The sequence below is a fragment of the Martes martes genome, assembly GCF_963455335.1.
Source record: "Martes martes genome assembly, chromosome: 18".
NCBI classification, from domain to species: Eukaryota; Metazoa; Chordata; class Mammalia; order Carnivora; family Mustelidae; genus Martes; species Martes martes.
The window spans coordinates 12,048,826-12,069,065 of NC_137906.1; the positions used below are offsets into that span (position 1 = coordinate 12,048,826).

A 20,240-nucleotide genomic window follows, 5' to 3' on the forward strand; every position below is an offset into this window, starting at 1 on the left:
CTTTATTTACAAAAACGGCAGCCCCCAGGGCATCGTTTGCCAACACCTGTTGAAGAGGGGTGCAGGGGCTGGGTCATGCAAGAAGTACCTTAGGAGGAGAACACAGAATTAACCCCAGGCTCTCCTTCCAGCCTTGATATTTACCTGTTGAGGGTCGAGGTTGGGGGGGGGCTGCGTATGTGGGGAGTCCTGTAAAGGGTATTCTATAATCCAGGCTCAGTTCTGGGCTCTACCTCTGTCTGGTCTCTCTGAACCTTTTTTTCTTCATCTGAATAGTGGCAGAAACAATGTCTGCCTCCCACGAGTCAACGTGAGCTCTAAGTGAGGTGACACAGTAGGTAGTCCATTAATGACTGTCCCCCCCCCTTTCCTCTTGCATATAGAAAGTCATTCTTATAAGACTTTCTACCCCAATGGCGAGCTGTTAGCAAAAATGTTCACTGCCAGGGTCAGAATTCTGCATCTACATTCAAGACCAGGTGAATGCCCCAGGTGTGGAAAAAGGGATGAGTCTTTCCCCAAGGTGAGACCCCAGCAGGAGGACTGATGCTAGACTAAGGACGTGAGCTTCTGTTGAAACACCTTATTCAAAGAGGGCCGTTGGGCCAGAGCCCCGGAGCTGACCTGGCCCCGTTTGGCATCGTTTTAAGCGGAAGTGCCATTATTTGATTTGTTATTTAAAACTCTGGCTGCTGGGTGGGGACAGGTTTTCTGGGAAATGGGACACTTTCAGGGTCTTAGCTGTTCATATATTGGGGCTTTACCCTTTTTGGTAATCGTTTGCTTTGCCTTTTTCCCTCCTTTTCCTGGGCCTGTCCATTGGGGAACTAAAAAGTGGGGACAAAACAGCCCACCGGTCCCCCAAGGCCTCAGACCAGCCAGTGGCACTAGAGCATAGCACAGCTCCGCCTCTCCTGCGGAGGCCCCATCCCTTGAGCTGTGTTCAGAGGTTGGCTGCTTTGGTCCTGGCTCTCAACGACCAGCCCAGCCCCCTGGGACCCCGCCCCTATACTCGAGGCCACGCCCACACCCATTAATTGGCCGGCAGGTGGCGCTGGCGCTCAGCCCACTTCCTCACGAGCCCCGCCCCTCCCTCGAGGCTCCACCCCCTCGAGGTCTAACCCTCGTTCATTAGGTAGGTGGCCGTCGGGGGGAAGCCTCGCTCCGCCCCACCAGGCCCTGCCCCGCCCCACCAGGCCCCGCCCAGCAGTTTGGGAGGGGGTGACAGGAGGCCCCGCCCACCCACAGCCCCCGCCCCGTCCGTTGGGCGGCCGGCAGGAGGCGCCGCGCCACGCGCGGGGCGTGGGGCGCGGGCGCGGGCTAACGGCGGTGTGGGAGCCGCGCGGGAACGCGGCGGCGGCGGCGGGCTGTGGCGGAGGTAAGCGCGGGTTGCGCGAGGAGCGGCGGCCGGGGCCCCGGGGCGCAGAGCTGGCTGGCGGGGAGGCCGCGGGGCGCGCGCTGGGGCAACGGGGCCCTCACGGGGCATCTCCCGGGCCGTTCCGGCCGGGCTTGTCCGGTTGTCATGGAGACCGGCCACTGCCGGGCCCCCGGCGCGGCCCCGGAGGGGGGAGGGGAGTGGGACCCGGAGGGGGTTGAACGCGGGCGAGGGCGGCCGGGCCCTGTGGGTTCCAGGGTTCTGCTGCGGCCACCGTCCCCTGAGACCCGGGAGTCTGGCCCTCCGCTGCAGGGCACCCCAGTCTCCCTGGTGGTCCGTTCGAGGAGGTCTGGCAGCGCGGGCGCTGCAGGGGAGCAGGGCATGGGGGTCCGCGCCCTCCCTCCAGGGTCGGCCTGACATACCCCCCCCGCGCACAGCCGGTCCTGGTTTTCCTGCTCACATAGCAGCGCGTTCCCCACTCGTGTGCCAGCTGAAAGCATTGTCTCCCAGCTATTTCTGTACCACTTCCAGCCCCTCGACAAATACTGCAGCTTAGAAAACAGATGCTGAGCTGGAGCTCGAGCCCCCTCACCACCCCCAGGAAGAAACTGGCTTATTTCCCATCAGGGGGCCGGTTGGTAGGACCAAGGTGAGGGGGAGCTGCAGACCTGCCTGCTCAGCGCCCCCACACCCTGTTAAGTGGTTAATCTGAATTGCCCAAAAGAATTTGCAAGTGGAGGGTGATTACAGGTGTCTCCAGTTAGTACCTCTTGTGCATTCCAGAGAGGAGCTGGTCCTTAATCCCATTGGTGGGAAAAGTCACCTCTCAAGAGGGTAGCCTGTCAGAATTACATCTGATTAAATTATTTTTGTATTTGACAGCACTGCTCTCGCTAGAGCTGTCAAGGTAGGATTTATGGAGGGTGGGGACAAAGCCGAGCCTGAGAGTCTACCCTCTTCCTTCCCTGTCCTGGTGGAAATTCTAATGAGTTCCACATTGCGGCGTTGGGCCGGCCGTGTGCCTCCACCCATTTCATCAGCCCAGCTCTGACCTCGCTCATTGCACTCACTGGTGTGACTTGAGCTTGTTTTCATCAGAAATTGGATTCTTTCTGGAGAACAAGAGAAAAACATCGCCCGAGAGAAGCAACAGCAAGTGTCTTACAACCTTGGGCCCGTGTTTCCCCCAAATGTTTGTGTGAAAGAGGAGTGGGCAGCAAGGGGAAGGATAGGTCATGCCTCCAAAACCCAGATCGGGTTACCCAGGGCACGCCCCGCTCTGGAGGGTGTGCCTGCGCTCCTGGCCTTGCTAGGGACTGTTCGGCGGCACAGGGGGACAAATAGGTCATCCTCTGCATTCTGCAGTCGGGGAGGACATTGGCGAGGGGACACGTGGCCGCCGTCAGGGGGGCTGCTCTCTGAAGATGGCCACAGAGGGAGTGACCGTGGGGAGAAAAAGGCTTCCTGACCAGATAGACCAAACAGACCAGGGTCTGTGTTTGCCTGGACTTCTTGGGGCTTAAGTAGACGCTCGTGAAGAGAATAGATCACAGTCTGTCCTACATTTTCTCTGCTCTTGATGTGATTTTGCGAACTTTGCCTTGGAATCCTGCTGAAGAGAAGGGAGGGGAGCTCACTTCTGAGGCCCTGGGAGGGGACCTAGCAGCTGGGTCAGTTTCTATTTCTTGTTTATTAAGGCAGAATTAATACAGAACCTGGCCCCTGTGCCAGGCACAGCAGTTCCCTTCTACGCCGCATCTGGGGGCCTTTCTTGCAGTCGACGGCATCGTATTTAAGTTCACATCAGACCCCTTCTCGAGAGGCAGCGGCTTCTGAGCCTCTGGGCCACTTTGGGTTTGGGCCGAGACCCTGGGGCCTGTGCTTGAAGGAGGCGGCCAGGTAAGCAGAGCGTCTGGGGAGGGTTCAGGTCCTTTGAGAAGGTGCTGACCCAGAGGCTTCTGAGCCGGGGTGTCCTGAGAGGCACGTTGTGTAACGCTTGTGTAACGCGGAAGGCTCGAGTGGGAATGGGCTGCGGATGTGGCGTATGAACTTAGCATGCAGGTTCTAGCCAAAAGGCCTCAGTTGTATCTGACCGGCCCATGCAGGGGGGTGTGGGCGTGGGGGCCGGGGCCAGCTCTGGCCTCCTTGGGATTTCACAAGGAGATGGGTCTCACATTCCTCAGGAGAGAACCGAAGCCTTTCTAGAGCCATTCACGGAGGCCAGAGAGAGCCCCAAAGGCTTGTTCTGCTGAGGACACTGACTGCATGTGCTAAAGAGCTTTGGGAGGGGACGTGGGGGGGGCACAGATGATAGGCTACAGGACAGGAGTGTCCCCCACCCACCCCCGAGGGGCAGGCGTCAGTGTTTGGAACCTCATCTTTGGCTCATGAAGCTGTCAGAAGGTTTTGAAGCATTTGGTATTCTCTGAGGGTGTGTGGTGGCTGACAGACCCAGGTTGGTCCTAGAGGAGTTGAATGGCAGGTCTGTTTCCACGCTTTCGTCCAGACTCTCCATCCCAGGCGGAGTGAGGGACTTAGAGAACGTGATGGAAGCCTAGTGCACAGCTGGCAGGAGGCCCAAGCGCAGGTCCTCTGTGGGTTCCCTTGGGGTCGGTGTGGGTCCTTTTGTTTGGGGGGGTCCTCAGTGACTTTCTCCTGCCTTAAGCACACAGCTTTGCTTCCAGAAAGCCTTCTCCGGTGCCCATGGAGCCAGGAGTGGGTCAGGACTGCAGACACCGGCTGAGTGAGTGCTGACATTTGTCCCAAAGGCAGCGGCCCACTGCTGTACTCACTGGGACCTGGGCCATTGTTTGCAGAGCCTCGAGATGGTAGACTTTTCTGGGTTAGTCTGCCTGCTGTTGTCTTCGGCGAGGACATGAGCACAGGAGTTGGATGTAGGGTGGCTGGGAGATGGGTGCAGTTTTTCAGTGTCCCCGACTTGTTGCAGTGCTTTGGTGTTTAGGAGGCTGAGGCTGCCTTCCTGCTCCCACAGCTCCTGGGCGGGGAGAGCCTGGTAAACTATCTCTTTAGAATCCTAAGCCCTTCGAGCTCTAGGTGCATGGAATTATGATTTTATGACACACCACAGCGTCCCAGAGCTGTCTTCTGATTTGTCCAGCGAGACTGCATCACTGGCCTGGACCAGGCCTGAATACCAGGCTGGAGGTGGTGGGTGGGATGCATACATTCCAATCATGCCTCCGCTGGTTCTGGAAGAGCCCTTTTGTGTCCATTGTGGTCGCGTGGACGTTGTAGAGCAGCTGTCCCAGGGAAGCAGCTCCTCCAAGCCAGGACCAGTCATCGAGGAGCCGCGTTTTGGGGGATCTGTGTTCTGAGTGTCCGATCACTCTGTTAATGCGTCCGTGTCTTTGCCTGTTTTCTTAGTTCCGTTGGTGCTTGTGATTAATTTCCCGTAGTAGAGGCTATGGTGTAGGAGAGGCTGAGCTTAAGGCAATGAGCGTTGCTGCCCTCTGTGGGCTGCCTCCCACGGGACAGGGCCAGCCCTGTCCCAATTCTGCTGGACAAGTCTGCTCATCCACGTGCCCACGGCCTGTTTCCTGGCTGCCTGCCACAGGGCGCATGCGCCAGGCTCTCCGCAGCCATCAGAACCCCGCGGCAGAGCGGGTCTTACCTCTTGGTGATCTCTTCATGCTTCCTGGTAATGGCTTTCCTTGAAGGGTACTTCAGGCTGTTCAAACCTGCTTTGTGCCCTGCGGTCCGTGTGACTTAGGTGCTCTGGTGGCTGGAGGGAGCGTGCCGCTGGCTGGGTTGGGACTCGGGACCCTGGATGGCCCCTTATGTCCGCTAGACTCACCTGAGCCTCGTTTGCTCTCGCCACTCGATGGTCGATGCTAACCTACCTGACGTTTTTCTCCCAGGACGCAGTGTTTTCCATGCCGTTGGTCAGAGCCACCCGCCCTCGTCCATGACTGGCCCGCCATGTTTTATGGGACCCACTTCATCATGTCTCCCCCCACCAAGAGCAAGCTGAAGCGGCAGAGCCAGCTGCTGTCCAGCATGCTGTCCAGGACGCTGAGCTACAAGTACCGGGACCTGGACGCCACCTTCTCCAGCCTGGGTGCCAGCGACGACCCCGCGGAACTCTCCACCCAGCTCTCGGCCCCTGGGGTCCTGAAGGTGTTCGGGGACAGCGTCTGCACGGGGACGCACTACAAGAGCGTCCTGGCCACCGGCATGTCCAGTGCCCAGGAGCTGGTGAAGGAGGCGCTGGAGCGCTACGCCCTGAGCCCCGAGTGCGCCAGCCAGTATGTGCTGTGCGACGTGGTGGGCCAGGCCGGCGGCTCGGGGCAGCAGTGGCAGGCCGAGTGCTTTCGGGTCTTTGGAGATAACGAGAAGCCCCTCTTGATCCAGGAATTATGGAAACCCCGAGAAGGCTTGTCCCGGAGGTTTGAGCTAAGAAAGAGGTCTGACGTGGAGGAGCTGGCAGCCAAGGACGTGGACACCATGACCGCAGGTGAGGAGGGGGAGACGCCTCAGGGAAAGCGGGGGCTGGCCTGGGGAGGACAGAAAGCCAGAGGCTCGGGGCTCCGTTTGGAGGAAAACTCAGGAAGGTATGTTTGCTCTGTCACGGCGTTTAAGGACTTCATAGATTTCCCACTTTAATCCAAGCTGCCTTGGAGACTGCGGTCCGTCTCTCCTGCAGGACTGGGGGCTGGTGCTTTAGTCTTGCGGTCAGGTGCCTGGGTGCCGAGAGCCGGGCGCACCACGTGCTCTGGGTCCGTGCGGGTGGCGGGTGCGTTAGGGAAGTCCGGAATCTCAGGGACTGGCCGGTGAAAGGACAAGGGAGGAAGTCGGGTCTCCAGAGAGGATGGGGTGCATTGGGTGGGCATGGGGCTGTGGGTGCCTGGGGCTGTTGGAGGCCTATGGGCCACTGCTCTATGTCTGCTTCTTGTTCAGTTGGTGGGAAGTTGGTTATGTTAATAGGTGAACACCATAAACAATAATTTTTTTCAAACGTGGAAAGACTCCTAAATGTATTTTAAGTTGTATTTGTTTTTTTCTTAATTTCCTGGAGAAAATGGTGGCTCTATGTAAAGGAGGGACTTGTTCTGTGTGGCCCTGCGTTGTCGTTAGATTTCATGATGTCCCAGTGTTTAAAGGGGCCTTGAGCCCTCCTGACCTGTTGTGTGTGTCCCCGAGGTGTTGCAAATGCTCATTCTCTCTAGCCCTGCTTCTGCTCCGGGGCCTGCTTTGTACTTTCAGTGTGTAGAGATGAGCAGGGGGTGGGGGTTGGTGGGTCTCCCAGGGGTTGGGGTCACTCGGGCCTGATGGGAACCTCTGAGTCTCACAGTCCAGAGGGGGCCATGGTTGACATTCAGCAGCAGTGGCCCTCTGTGACCTTAGGCAAATTAGTTTGCCTCTTGTGGTCTTGGTTTCCCAATCTGGAGAATGGGGCCATGACTTCAGCATCGTGGGCGTTAGTGATACAGTAAAGCGCTTAGCATGGTGCGTGGCAGACGTGCAGGGGGTCATAGTTGTGTATTATTAACATTTCCTGTATGTGGCAAGCAGTCTGTTCCGTGTGCTCCTAGGCAGAAGTGGGCTGAGGACAGAGCTGGGGGTCCTTCTGATGGTGGGGAGTTACCCCTGACAGCTCTGGGAGTTGCTGGCACATGGTGAGAATCACAAGCAGGCCTGGGTGTAGTTTGTATCATTGTTTTCAAGCCTCCCTGGACCAGCATCCTGAGTTCCCCAGCCCCCCTGTAGGCCCAGGCTTTGGTTTTTTTTTTTATCTGGTCCTGCCTTGCCTCCCACAAGGCCAGGCAGACCTGCTGCACGGATGTTCAGCTCCTGGTCACTGTCTCACCTGGTGTTTTCTCTGCTGAGTGAAGGGCACAGGGGTCACTCTGCCCTGGGTGCCCGCCAGGGCCTTCGAAAGCTTGCTCTGTGTCATACGGGTGATGGCTGGTGGGGGCCCCGGGGCCAGATGCCATCTGTAGGACACAGAACTCTGTCTCCTTCTTCACCAGCCCCTTGTAGATGGCCTGCCTTTTATGTGAGTCGAGGCAAGAGAAGCCTGATTGCCCACAGCCTATTCAACCTGGTGTTGGTTTTGCAAAACCTTTCAAATAAAGAATCTATTGACAGGGACCAGTCTCACTGACACACTTCTCCGGGCTGGAAGCGGGTTGTGTTACCTGCCTGAAGCAGGCCTCCTGGACCCCAGGAAGTCAGCCTTTGCTGCCGGCCTTCCCTTGGGATGTGGTCTGGGCGCTCTGGGACCCCTGACTATGCTGTACCCCCCACCTGTGATGGGCAAGACGGTGCAGTGAGGCATATGGAGGCTGTGGGTCGTCTGAGCCGCCCCCCAGGAGCCGCAGCGAACGTTCCGTGCGTGTTGACGATTCTGGGCCAAGTCCGATAATGAGAAGGAATCTCAAGCTTGTTGGTCCGCCTGCTCGGGAAGACTTTGCCCCGTCTCCTGCCGAACCCCACCTCCCCCAGCCCCTGCCGTGCCTGCCTGTCCTCTAGAGAGGGGGCGCCTTGCTGGCCTGTGTGTGGCCAGGAGGCTGCGGGGTGGGGGGACGTGTGCACAGGGGCAAGCAACGCCTGCTGAGGTGGGGTGTTTGTGTTCAGGACCCGGCTGAATTCCCCTGCACTGCGGTGCTCCGCGCTTCTCTGCCAGCTTGTCCCTACTCTTCCCGTGGGCCAGCAGCAGTCTACCTCGTCTGGGAAGAGTGGCGAAGAAGGAAGGGACCGCCTGCGTGTGCACATATGCCTGTGTGTGTGTGCATGCATTTGTGTGTGCCAGTGTGTGCAGTGTGCACGTGCACGTGACTTCATGCGGCCTGGGGGTCGGGGCTCGCTTAGCCAGTGCCCAGGGCGTGCGTCCTGGTGGCTCTTTGGAGCTAAGAAGCAACCGGGAGCGGGCGCTGGGAAGGCCCTCTTCCTGCAGACTCAGGGGGGTCCCCTCTGAATCAGGGTGTCAAAGAGGGTGCGCCGGGCGCTTCCTGGGGCTCCCCTTCACCGTTTGGACCACTGCTATGCACCCATAGTAATGCACTCAGGCACTCTGGGTTTTGTTTTCATAAACACTGTCTTTTCACAGCTGCCAGCTTCCCCCTGATTTCCAGAGTATCAAAATATTGTGCATCCGCTCCGGGAGAGAGGCGGCTGGCGTAGGCGGGGCAGCAGGGCCTCTCCCACTCGTGTATTCCCAGGAGGCTGGTGTTTCGGATCAAGAGCACAGACAGGGCTCTGGGTCCTGTCACTGACACAGAGATAGTGATCACTTCTGCGCACTTTGGGGTGGGGTGACAGCTGGGCCATGTGGTCTCTATCAGTGGCTTGGGAGGGGGAGAGTGAAGGTTCCTTTGTGTCTCTAGGACCGAAGGGTTTATTTAGCCTGGATTTCTCAGCCTTGGCCTCACTGACATTTTCGGCCCGCGGTTTGCTGCGAGGGCTGACCTGTACACTGGAGGGTAGTTCGTAGTTCCAGGCCTCTGCCCGCTAGGTGCCAGCAACACCCCTACTCCCTGTGGCAACTGAAAATGTCTCCTGGTATTGGCGGGTGTCCCTGGGGGCAAACTGGCCCTGGACTAGGAAGCACCAGTTTGGACCCAGTGGCCTGAGCTTAGTTTGTTGGCCACAGCAAGTACTTGACCACTGGGGCCAGTGGCCATGTGCCTTCATGGTCCTCAGGCCACGCTCGCTCTCTGTGGCTCACTAAGGGACTTGGGTGCCTCGAAAGCCCAGTGACTTAAGGGTGACATGCAGGGCTTGTTTTTCTGCCCGTGTTTATGTGGCCCTCAGGCTCGGCATTGTTCCATTCCCTGCAGGTGGGTGTCCTCTGTGAAGGAGGCGAGCTTAGAGCGGGTCTATAGCCTCTGACCTGCAGTGTGCAGGCCGTGCCCCTGCAGGGCCTCTCGGCCTAGGGGCTTGTGACCAACCACCGTTCAAGGGTCTGTACAGTGTGGGGCATACAGTAGGGGCTTGTTAAGTGCCTGTTGAAGGACTGCTGCCTGTAAGGGGAGCAAGCTCCTCCCTGAGTCCCACTTCCCATGTGTGTCTAAGACTCCCGAGTTAGAATCCATTTTCTTTGCCGGGGGTTGGGGACGGGGAGGAGAGAGGGTGGTATGCTGATGGGGAGGCGGTCCCTGGTGCAAGCTGTCGCTTGAGTGATGGGGACTGCGCCCCTTGGGCACCTGATGGTATAAGCTGCCCACCTCCCCTCTCCTTCAGGCCCAGTGTGAGTGGCCGGTGGTGGCAGATACATTGACTCTGAGCACCTGACTTCGGTGTGTGGTTCCTTCCACCTTTCCATCCACAGATGGGCAGATGGAGCCTGGAGCCCCCCACCCCCCTGCCAGTGACAGAAATGTTGGGGCTGCCCTCTGCTGTCTCCACTCATGGATTGTGCACCATGAATTCTGTCCTCACACGTCCCCCAACCTCCCCGTTCGTCCCCCAACCTCCCTGTGCTTTTGACATTTTCCTTTTGCAGTGAATCTGCTCTTTAATAACTTCTCTCAGGATAAAAGAGGCCATCTGGGTTTTCATCTCCTTCTGTTAGGGAGTGACTGCCTTGTGAGTCTTGAGTGAGACTCCTTTGAGCATATTCGCAGGGATAGAATCATTGTGGACAGAGTTTATTTTATGCGGTTTGGTGAAAAGCAAGACAACTGCTAACTCTTCTTATTAGTCTAAAGTCATTGAGCTTAAAAGACATGTTTGAGAATTTTTAATTCAAAGAGAACATAAAGTTGAATGGTTACTTGCTTGGACCCCGTCTCATCTTTAATTCCTTGTGTAGATTTTTAAAAAGTCCAGAACCTTCAGTTTCACAAAGAAGTGCAGTGTTGGAGGCGGCTTAACGGTCCTGTTCCCCTGAGCTGGGTGGCGCCCACCGGGGGCCCGGCCGGCAGCACCCTCACCTCCCTGGGGACTTCCGGCCACATTATACAGGGAGCCTCCAAAGCTTACCTCCAAACCCACAGTGGGAGGTCAGAACTGGTGTAAAATGTTGACAAGCTGTAAACTGTCAGAGGGATTGGCGAAGCGGCCAGTGTGGACACTGCAGGGCAGGAATTTAGGCAGTGAAAGGGGAGTGTGTGTGCGGGCGTGCAGACTCTCCCGGGATGCTGGAGCCAGAGGGGTTAGGCGTCAGTGTGGGGGGACGAGCAGGAACACCAGACATCTGGCAGCCCTCAGATCCACGGTTCCTCATCTTTCTTCATGTTTGGCCCCCAACTGGGATGCTCACATGGTGAGAGGGGGTGATAATTGCTTGTCACTAGTAACTAGGGATTCTATAAATAGCACTTAACTCATATCTTCTAAAACTTCTTTATAGTTTTACCAAAATTGATTTTAAAATTCTGGAAGAAGTATGTTTAAAAAAAAAATCCATTAGCCAGCATTTGTGCCTAGTATAACAAATCCACTGGTTGTCAATCCCTTCTGGGTTGTACCAAATTGCAGCAAAGCGGATCAACCTCTTTAAAGTTGTCTTGAAACGGGTAGACATAAAACCAAAATTTTGAATCTGGTTAAATGGAAAGAGAAACCTCATTTAGTCCAGCCAACCACATGAAGCATATCCAAGAAGTATTAACATACTAACAACTATGTTTTATTAACATTTAAAGCAGGTTGATATCTGTTGGTTCCCAAAAGGGTCTTATAATTTTGGGGAAAGATTGTGGGGGATATACTAAATCATATGGCATAGTGTCTCTCACTGGTTTTAGATAATAATAAGCAGAGAATGCTAGTCAACTCCTTTTTTGTTGAAGTGGCAGAAACGTCTCCAGAGATCTTGAACACATGTTCAGATGCGTATGGAGTGAAAGTAGTAAGTGAAGTCCAAGTTCACCTTGCACAGTTCTCCTTGCACAGACTGAGTCCATCTTTGTGAAAGGAGCCTGGTTCTCAGGTGTCCAAGATAGGTTTGAACAAGACGAGCATGGGTAGGGGAGATTGACCTCCTCAGCTCTGAGATGTGTTTTAAAACCATGGTAATTAAGACATGTGGTTTAGGGGCAGGAATGTCCAAGCAGATGGAGGGCACAGGATAGAGAAGGCAGATAAAGACCTATGTTGACTGATGCAATGGGAATTTGGTGCAATGTAGACTGCCTACTAGGTAGTGGGGAAAGGATTTTGTAATTGGTGTTTGGATAATTGGCTTCCGCTAAAAGAAAGAAAGACTTCACAGAAGGCTTACGAGGCACAAACCGCAAGGGGAAAAGGTAGATGGATTTGACTATATCAAAGTTTAAACTTTTTTTAAAAAAAGATTTTATTTATTTATTTGACAGAGAAAGAGATCACAAGTAGGCAGAGAGGCAGGCAGAGAAAGGGGGGAAGCAGGCTTCCTGCAGAGCAGAGAGCCCAATGTGGGGTTCGATCCCAGGACCCTGAGACCATGACCCAAGTTGAAGGCAGAGGCTTAACCCACTGAGCCACCCAGGTGCCCTATCAAACTTTAAACTTTCAAGGACACTGAATGATAAGATTAATATCTCCCTGTGGTGCTGTAAATTTCAGTTTGTTGCTTTTGACGGAGGCCTAGTTTTCCATCATTTACATGTATTTACATACACCACATTATGCATTCCCCAAATCACGGGCACTCAGGTTGCATCCAGCTTCATCCTACTACAAACAATGGCACATCCACCCTCTTAAGGGTCCATCTAGAGTTCTCTGATGGTCTTCTCCAGAAACAGAACTTCTGGCTTGTAGACACGTCCACTTGGTTTCCTAGTAAGCACTGCTGGACCCCAGCTTCTCCAGAGAGGCTGCTGTGACCGTGGTGTACTTCCTTGTGTGGCCCTTCCCCATCCTCAGGCACTGAGTATGAGCCCCTGACCCATGGACACCTCCCTCATCAAAAGGTGCTGTAGTGTCGTGGGCTCCTGGAGTCACGAGGCCGCAGGAACTCCCTGTAGCCAACTGGGATGAGTAGCTGTGAACCGAGCCCCGAAATGAATTGGGTTGCAAGGTGTAGATCGGAAACTGACCTCTACCTAATCAAAATCCAGGAAACGAGTCTTCTGGTTGTTGATTACCAGTGACTCAAAGGAGAAAGAATTTTCTTTTTTGTGCTCATTCATTAATTCGTCAGCGAATATTTGTTGAGTGCTACTCCACTGGTGCCTGACGGGGTGTATATATAGATAGATCATGTTGTCATGGAGCCGAGAGTCTAGTGGGAAGCAAAGGCAAAGAAACAATCACATGGAAAACGTAATTACAAACTGTGGTCAGTGCTGTGGAAGAAAAGCACATGTGCTAGTCGAGCGTGAAGGTTAGGAAAATTCTCTCCGAGGAGGTCAATTTTTTTTTTTTTTAAAGATTTTATTTATTTGACAGAGAGAGATCACAAGTAAGCAGAGAGAGAGAGAGAGGGAAGCAGGCTCCCTCCGAGGAGGTCAATTTTAAGCCAGGCTCAAGAATGACAACACGTTAGCCAGGTGAAGAGTAGTGGGCACCTGTGGAGCCAGAAGAGCTTTCTGGGTGGAGGGAAGAGCATTGTGTACAGACTCAGGAATGAGAGACAGTGAAGCAAAGGCAAGGCGTTGGAAGGCCGTGTGGCTAGAGCATGGGGGAAAGCTGTGGGCACTAAGGCTGGAGAGATGGTCAGGGGAAGACCAACCTGGGTTGTTGGGTATCTTAGATTTTAGACTAGTATAATGGGAGGCCAATGAAGAGGTTAAAACACCACTCTGGCTCCTAGTAGAAAATACTTGAAAAAGTCAGTAGTAGGCAATTAATTAGGTTATTATAGGAGTCTAGATGAGAGTTGATGGTAACCTCAAGTAGAGTTGTGAGGGAACAGGTAGAGAGAAGTGTATGAATCCCAAATATATTCTGGAGGCAGAATCAACAATATTTGTAAATGAACTCGATGGTGAGTTTGAGAAAGAGGGAGGTGTTGAGAACGACTCCCCAGTTTCTGGCATGCGCATTTGGGGTGGGCGGAGATGCCGTTTACTAAAATGGTGACCACTGAGAGAGAAACAAATTATGGAGGGAAGAGTAAGGGCTCTCTTTAGACTAAGTTAAGTTTCAGATATTCAATGGAGGTGGTAGATAGGAAGTCAGAGAATACAGATCTGGAGCTTAGAAGACAGTGTTATGCGGCATCTGGGTGGCTCAGTTGGTTAGGTGTCTGGCTCTTGGTTCCGGCTCAGGTCATGATATCAGGGTTATGAGATTGAGCCCCATGTGGGGCTCTCTGTGTGCTCAGGTGGAGTCTGTTTGGGATTCTCTCCCTTTCCCTCTGCCCCGCTCCCCTGTCCTCTCTCTTGAGCGCACTTTCTCTCATATACATTCATACATACATATGTATGTGTGTGTATATATAATCTTTAAAAAGGGTCTGTTACAGAGGCTTAAATTAAGCTGTAAATAGGTGATATTTAAAGCTGTGAAAATAGGGGCTCCTGGGTGGCTCAGTGGGTTAAAGCCTCTGCCTTCAGCTCAAGTCATGATCTCAGGTTCCTGGGATCAAGCCCTGCATCTGGCTCTCTGCTCAGCAGGGAGCCTGCTTCCCCCCCTCTCTCTGCCTGCTGCTCTGCCTACTTGTAATCTCTCTCTCTGTCAAATAAATAAATAAAATCTTTAAAAAAATGAAGCTGTGAAAATAGAGATCGAGGTAGTGAATGTATATACGATAAGGAGAAATGAGAGCTTAATATCGAAATGAGAGAAACACCAACTTTAGAGGCTAGGTAATGGAGGGGCAATCAGCAAATTAGGCTGAGGGGAGGCCCAGGATATACACGACAGCACAAAGAGCGTGGTGTCATGGAGGCCAAGGAGAGGCTACTATAGGTCAAAAAAGATGTAGACGGTTGGATCCATTGGATTAAGCAACATGGAAGTCACCAAAGACCTTACTGATAGCTGTGTTGCTGGAATGTTGAGGATGCAAACTATATTGAAATGGGTGGAAAAATAAGTACTTCTGTTTCTTGCAATATGGTGGGATTACTTACCCTAGAAAATCTTTCTATATAAAGTGCCTGGAAGTGTTGGTTGAAATATAAAAGAATCTCCTTTACGATGCATAGCTGAGTACCCAAGAAAATAAAGTAAATCAGCAGGGGTGAAAAGAAACCAAAAAGAGGTACTTTGAAACCTCAGAATCTTAGCTGGCTCTCTATGTTATGATTGCTCTGGAGGCATTTGCCATTCTTTGCAATCAAGAAACTTTAACAGCTGCCCAAGAAAGAGACCAAGTGGGTTAAAGCCTCTGCCTTCGGCTCGGGTCGTGATCCCAGGGTCCTGGGATTGAGCCCCGCATCGGGCTCTCTGCTCGGCAGGGAGCCTGCTTCCTCCTCTCTCTCTCTCTCTGCCTGCCTCTCTGCCTACTTGTGATCTCTGTCAAATAAAATAAATAAAATCTTAAGAAAAAAAAAAGAGAGAGACCTAGAGCTTCAGGACCTAAAGAGGCAGGGAGTGGGAACTGAAACCCCTGGATATGGTTGCAACTCTTGAAGGGCGACACACTGAATGAGAAGATGGGAGAGGAAGAATCTGAGAGCTGGTGAAAGAAGGTGACAGAGAGTTCTCCTGGATCTGGGCTCTGGGTGGGGAAAACTCTTCCCTCGAATCAAAAACCACTCTTCCTTTAACGTATGTTTGGGATTCAGAATCACACTACTCAGGTGATCTGGCTAGTCCTTGGAAAAGGAATTCAATTACAGCATACAATTTGATAGCGTACAAGGACATCTGATAGGGACGAAACAATTCCTCTTTGGAAGGACATCCACACAGGCATCCCCAGACTCACCAGAGATGAGATCACGGTCCCAAAATTATAAGACCCCCGAAGCAATGCCTGTCTGAGTCTGTAGAAAATAAGCTAGACTCAGATTCTCAAGAGTATTAAGAATTAATACTTAAGAGGATTAAGAATTGGGACCATTAGTTATAGTTATAACTAGTTATAGAATAATAAGTTTGAAATGTTTACTGAATAAAAGGTAGAAAGGAAACAGGAAGTAATAGAACGTCTTCCAAAGAGGGAAGATGTGGAAAAGAACAAGAAAACGCTTCCAGGAATTAAAAATGTAAGTACTTAAATAGATGCTTCCGTGATGGCTTAAACAGCCGACTAACTACAGCTGAGACTAACTGCAACAACTGGAGAATTGATCACCACCCAGGAGGAAACAGGAGGTAAGAGACATGGAGAGCCCAGTGAGAAAGTTTATCGCACGTCCACATGAAGAGAATCAAGAGAACGGTGTGGGGAGCATATTCCGAGGACATGCCTGAGTTTCTTCCTGAGGTCATGGAATAAAAAGCACGAATCTTATGATTCGGAAATCACGTGTGCCCCTTGACACCTAGTGGTGGTCATACTGCAGGACACTGAGGGCACAGAGGATTTCTGCAGCTGCCAGAGGAAAGGACAAGGGAGCAGGTCAGCCAGACTGCGCACTTCTCAGCAGAGACCGTAGAAACCAGAGGCGGCAGCTGGGAAGAACAGAACCGTCAGCCCGGAGTTGCAGACCCAGCTACACCACCGGCCAGGCACCTGGCCGCGGAGGACGCAACGCGAGGTGCTTTGCACCGCAGACCCTCACTGTGAGGGGCTTCTGAAGGATGCGCCTGAGGGCGAAGGCCACCCGAAGCTGCCCCTGGAGAGGAAGACGATCTGAGGTGTATGGGAAAATGGTGATCAAGGGACTGGACGGTAGGTGTGTGTAACCAGTACCGATGAAGCCGAGAGCAAGGCGTACCCCTGGCCACCTACACCTGTCGGAGTTTTGCGGCGGAACCTCGGAAACTACAACTCCCGTGAGGCTCCGCGCGGCACGCAGGTGCCGTGGCATCCGTGGTGTGCGTGGCCGTTCTAGAACGCCGCTCCGAGGGCCTGGGCGCCATGTTGGGGCCGAGGGGACTGCAGGGAGGCGCTTGAAGCGGCGGGAGTGGTGGGGAAGCGGGTTGGACCTGGGCTGGTAGGAGCCCCGCCCCTCCCGCCTCAGCGGATCATGACCCGGGCAGCGGCCGTGGAGGTCGCGGTGGCGGGGGACGTGGCGTGGCAGGGCCGGCGCTAGAGATGATGCCGTTTCCGATGACAACCCCGGGATCACAACAGACACCGCCGCCGCCCAAGCGCTATGGCATCTCCTCCCCCATCAGCTTAGCAGCCCCCAAGGAGACTGACTGCGTACTTACCCAGAAGTTAATTGAAACCCTGAAGCCCTTTGGGGTTTTTGAAGAGGAAGAGGAACTGCAGCGCAGGATTTTAATTTTGGAAAAATTAAATAATCTGGTAAAGGAATGGATACGAGAAATCAGTGAAAGCAAGAGCCTTCCACAAGCTGTAATTGAAAATGTTGGAGGGAAAATCTTTACGTTTGGCTCTTACAGATTAGGAGTACACACGAAAGGCGCTGACATTGATGCGCTGTGCGTTGCGCCGAGACATGTTGATCGAAGTGACTTTTTCACCTCATTCTATGACAAATTGAAACTACACGAAGAAGTAAAAGATTTAAGGGCTGTTGAGGAGGCCTTTGTACCAGTTATTAAACTGTGTTTTGATGGTATAGAGATTGATATTTTGTTTGCAAGGTTGGCACTGCAGACTATTCCAGAAGATTTGGACCTAAGAGATGACAGTCTGCTTAAAAACTTAGATATTAGATGCATAAGAAGCCTTAACGGTTGCCGGGTGACAGATGAAATTTTACATCTAGTTCCAAACATTGACAACTTCAGGTTAACTCTCAGAGCCATCAAACTGTGGGCCAAATGCCACAATATCTATTCCAATATATTAGGATTCCTGGGAGGTGTTTCTTGGGCCATGCTAGTAGCGAGAACTTGCCAGCTCTACCCAAATGCAATAGCATCAACTCTTGTTCGTAAGTTTTTCTTGGTATTTTCTGAATGGGAATGGCCAAATCCAGTGCTACTGAAAGAGCCTGAAGAGCGGAATCTTAATTTGCCTGTGTGGGACCCAAGAGTAAATCCCAGTGATAGGTACCATCTTATGCCCATAATCACACCAGCGTACCCACAGCAGAACTCCACATACAATGTGTCTGTTTCAACGAGGATGGTCATGATTGAGGAGTTTAAACAAGGGCTTGCTATCACACATGAGATTTTGCTGAGTAAGGCAGAGTGGTCCAAGCTTTTTGAAGCTCCAAGCTTCTTTCAAAAGTACAAGCATTATATTGTACTCCTAGCAAGTGCACCAACAGAAAAACAACATCTAGAATGGGTGGGCTTGGTGGAGTCAAAAATCCGAATCCTGGTTGGAAGCTTGGAGAAGAATGAATTTATTACTCTGGCGCACGTGAATCCTCAGTCGTTTCCGGCACCTAAAGAAGATCCTGACAAGGAACAATTTCGTACAATGTGGGTGATTGGGTTAGTGTTAAAAAAGCCAGAAAACTCGGATGTTCTCAGTATTGATCTCACCTATGATATCCAGTCTTTCACAGATACAGTTTATAGGCAAGCAATAAATAGCAAGATGTTTGAGATGGATATGAAAATTGCTGCGATGCATTTAAGAAGAAAGGAACTTCATCAACTGCTGCCTAATCACGTGCTTCAGAAACGGAAAACCCATTCAATGGAAGGTGTCACTTTAACAGCTTTGAGTGACAACAGCCTTGACTTGTCTACAGACAGTGAAGACAGCATGTCTGTGCCTTTACCTGCTGGTACTATGAAGACCGGCCCAGTGACTGGCACCTCTCAGGGCAGAAACAGTCCTGCTCCTGCTGTAATGGCAGCATCCGTGACCGCCGTACAAGTTACTGAAGTTTCCTTGCAACGAGGGACTCCCAGCGAAAGCTTAGGGGGTGCGTCAAGCGAAAGCATTCCTCAGACTGCCTCACAGCCAGCCCTCCTTCCACCACCAAAGACCACAGTTGCCAGAGTTGTTTCTTCAACACGTCTGGTAAACCATCCACCCAGGCCTTCAGGGAGCACTGCGACAAACATAGCTAATCCTATCGTGGGTGTCTAGTCGGCATTCTCACCTCATAAAGGACCAAGGAAACTAAAAGAAGAGGAACAGTCTCATAAAGAGACAAGTACAACTCCATTAGAAACTACTCCGACAGTGGCTGGCCTTGTGGCAAACATCCAGTACAGAACTTTCTAATATCCCGGCTCTCCCTGCAAATCCTGTTACCAAGAATTCGGGAAGACAGATTGAACTGATACAAACAACCTCAAAGGTCCATAAACTATATCTGCCAACTCAACCCGTTGTCTTCAAATGCTAAAGGAGGAGAACGAAGGGTACCAAACTAGATTTGACTCAAGCTAGATTTAGCCTTACTTGGTAACTTCCCTTACTTGGCTAATCTTGATCAGAGGTCCAGGTTAGTATATGATGCTAGACGTACTACTACAAATGCGTCAGCAGCGGTTACTTAACTATTTTAAAGGACGACTGCCCATAAAGAGAAAAACAAGAGAAAAAGCCCTCCAGCTATATTTGTACCCATGCTTGACATCCGGACTGGATTTATGTTTGATGCATTGTTGGGGAAAATTTGCAATACAAACTGGTATTGGAATTCCTTACACTGATGATGCACTTTATGTATATTTTTATTAGAAAGTAGAACTAATTTTAAGTTTTTCAACTTGATGAATTTTAGTTTTTTTCCTAAAGAGTTTTCTTCATTATTAACTGTCAACCCGGATGCCCTTGTGCAGTGTGTACTAAACTCCAGAAAAAGCACAAACATCCATTTAGCTTGGTCCCCATGACGTAGCTTTAACCCTTTAAAATGAAATGTCAGCTCATTGGGTATATATCTGACATTGAAACAGTGATCAGTAAATCTTTGGTTTTGCCGGGACGCCATCAAGAAATAATATGTTGGTTTTACCTGTGGAATTGTTTTAGAGTGCCTACAATTAGCAGTCACACAGCCAGTACTGTCTCAGAGCTAACAGAGTTCCATATTCTTGTGTCCTTAAGCATTTGTCCTAAACAAAAAAACTTTTACTACCCCTCCCTTCTCTTTGCTTGTATGTACGAGGTATGCTTGTATGTTAAGAGTCCTAAAAAAGACCCAGAATGCTAATGTATTCTTAACCATGATGTGAAACCCGCAATCCTGTGGCCACATGGTACAAAACACTGGATTTTGATTCCATGGCTAATATTTCATGAAAGCTTTACTGAAAGTAATGAATTGGGAAACAGTTATCGGTCTTGGATGGCTGTTTGACCTATACAGAGGAGAAATTTTGTATGCCCCACAGAGTATCTGCTTACAGTAAAGCTAATTTCCAGTTTAAACCTGTAGCAAAAAGGCCTCTTCTCCAAAATATTTAAGCCAATTTTTATTTTTAAAGGAATCGCTAAAATTTATCGGTAAATTTTATATGTGGAAACATACAAAATAGTTCCTAGCAAGCACTTGCTATCTAGTAGCTTCCGGTTTTTGTTTTATTCTACAAGAGATTAGGAATGCCTTCCTTTAAACTAAAAAAAAAAAAAAAAAAAAGACTACTTATACCTAAGTGGCAGGACGTCCATGTTTAGGACACGCGAATGGCAGCAGATGTAGATGAATTGAAGTTTTGTCTTAATTTGGACACAGCCTGACAGTTTTTCCGGTTAGCTTGGTCCTGATTCCTGCCTTTCTACCACATGTGCATTTTTCACGTGAAACCGTAATTTATTTCTTAAGCCCTTTCCCTATCCTTCTAGATTAACTTTCCAAAGTTGGAGTATAGTCTTCTTCCTTTTAGGCTCTGCAGTAATTGAGGCTTTGTTTTCACCCCTACTTTGTGATGTCAAGTACACAGTGTTCCTGTTGCCCGCATCTTTGTCCCGTGCAGTCACCTTGACCTTCCGCCACAGTAAGTCAGGTGAAGCGTGCACGAGAGCTGTGGGGTC

The 20,240-nt window shown here is 51.4% G+C and overlaps 2 protein-coding genes across 2 annotated transcripts in view; both read left to right on the forward strand.

Moving 5' to 3' along the window:
* RADIL (Rap associating with DIL domain) overlaps positions 1-20,240 on the forward strand; it is a gene marked incomplete at its 5' end in the record, with an annotated part of 113,428 nt that overhangs the window by 45,742 nt on the left and 47,446 nt on the right. Inside the window, 1 exon segment of the mRNA XM_080829898.1 lies at positions 5,254-5,849. Within this exon segment, the coding sequence (XP_080686024.1) occupies positions 5,254-5,849 (596 nt within the window).
* On the forward strand, positions 16,416-18,344 carry PAPOLB (poly(A) polymerase beta; the record flags this gene model as incomplete). Its single annotated transcript, XM_080829899.1, has 1 exon — positions 16,416-18,344. The coding sequence occupies one exon, from the start codon at positions 16,416-16,418 to the stop codon at positions 18,342-18,344; it is 1,929 nt and encodes a 642-aa protein (XP_080686025.1).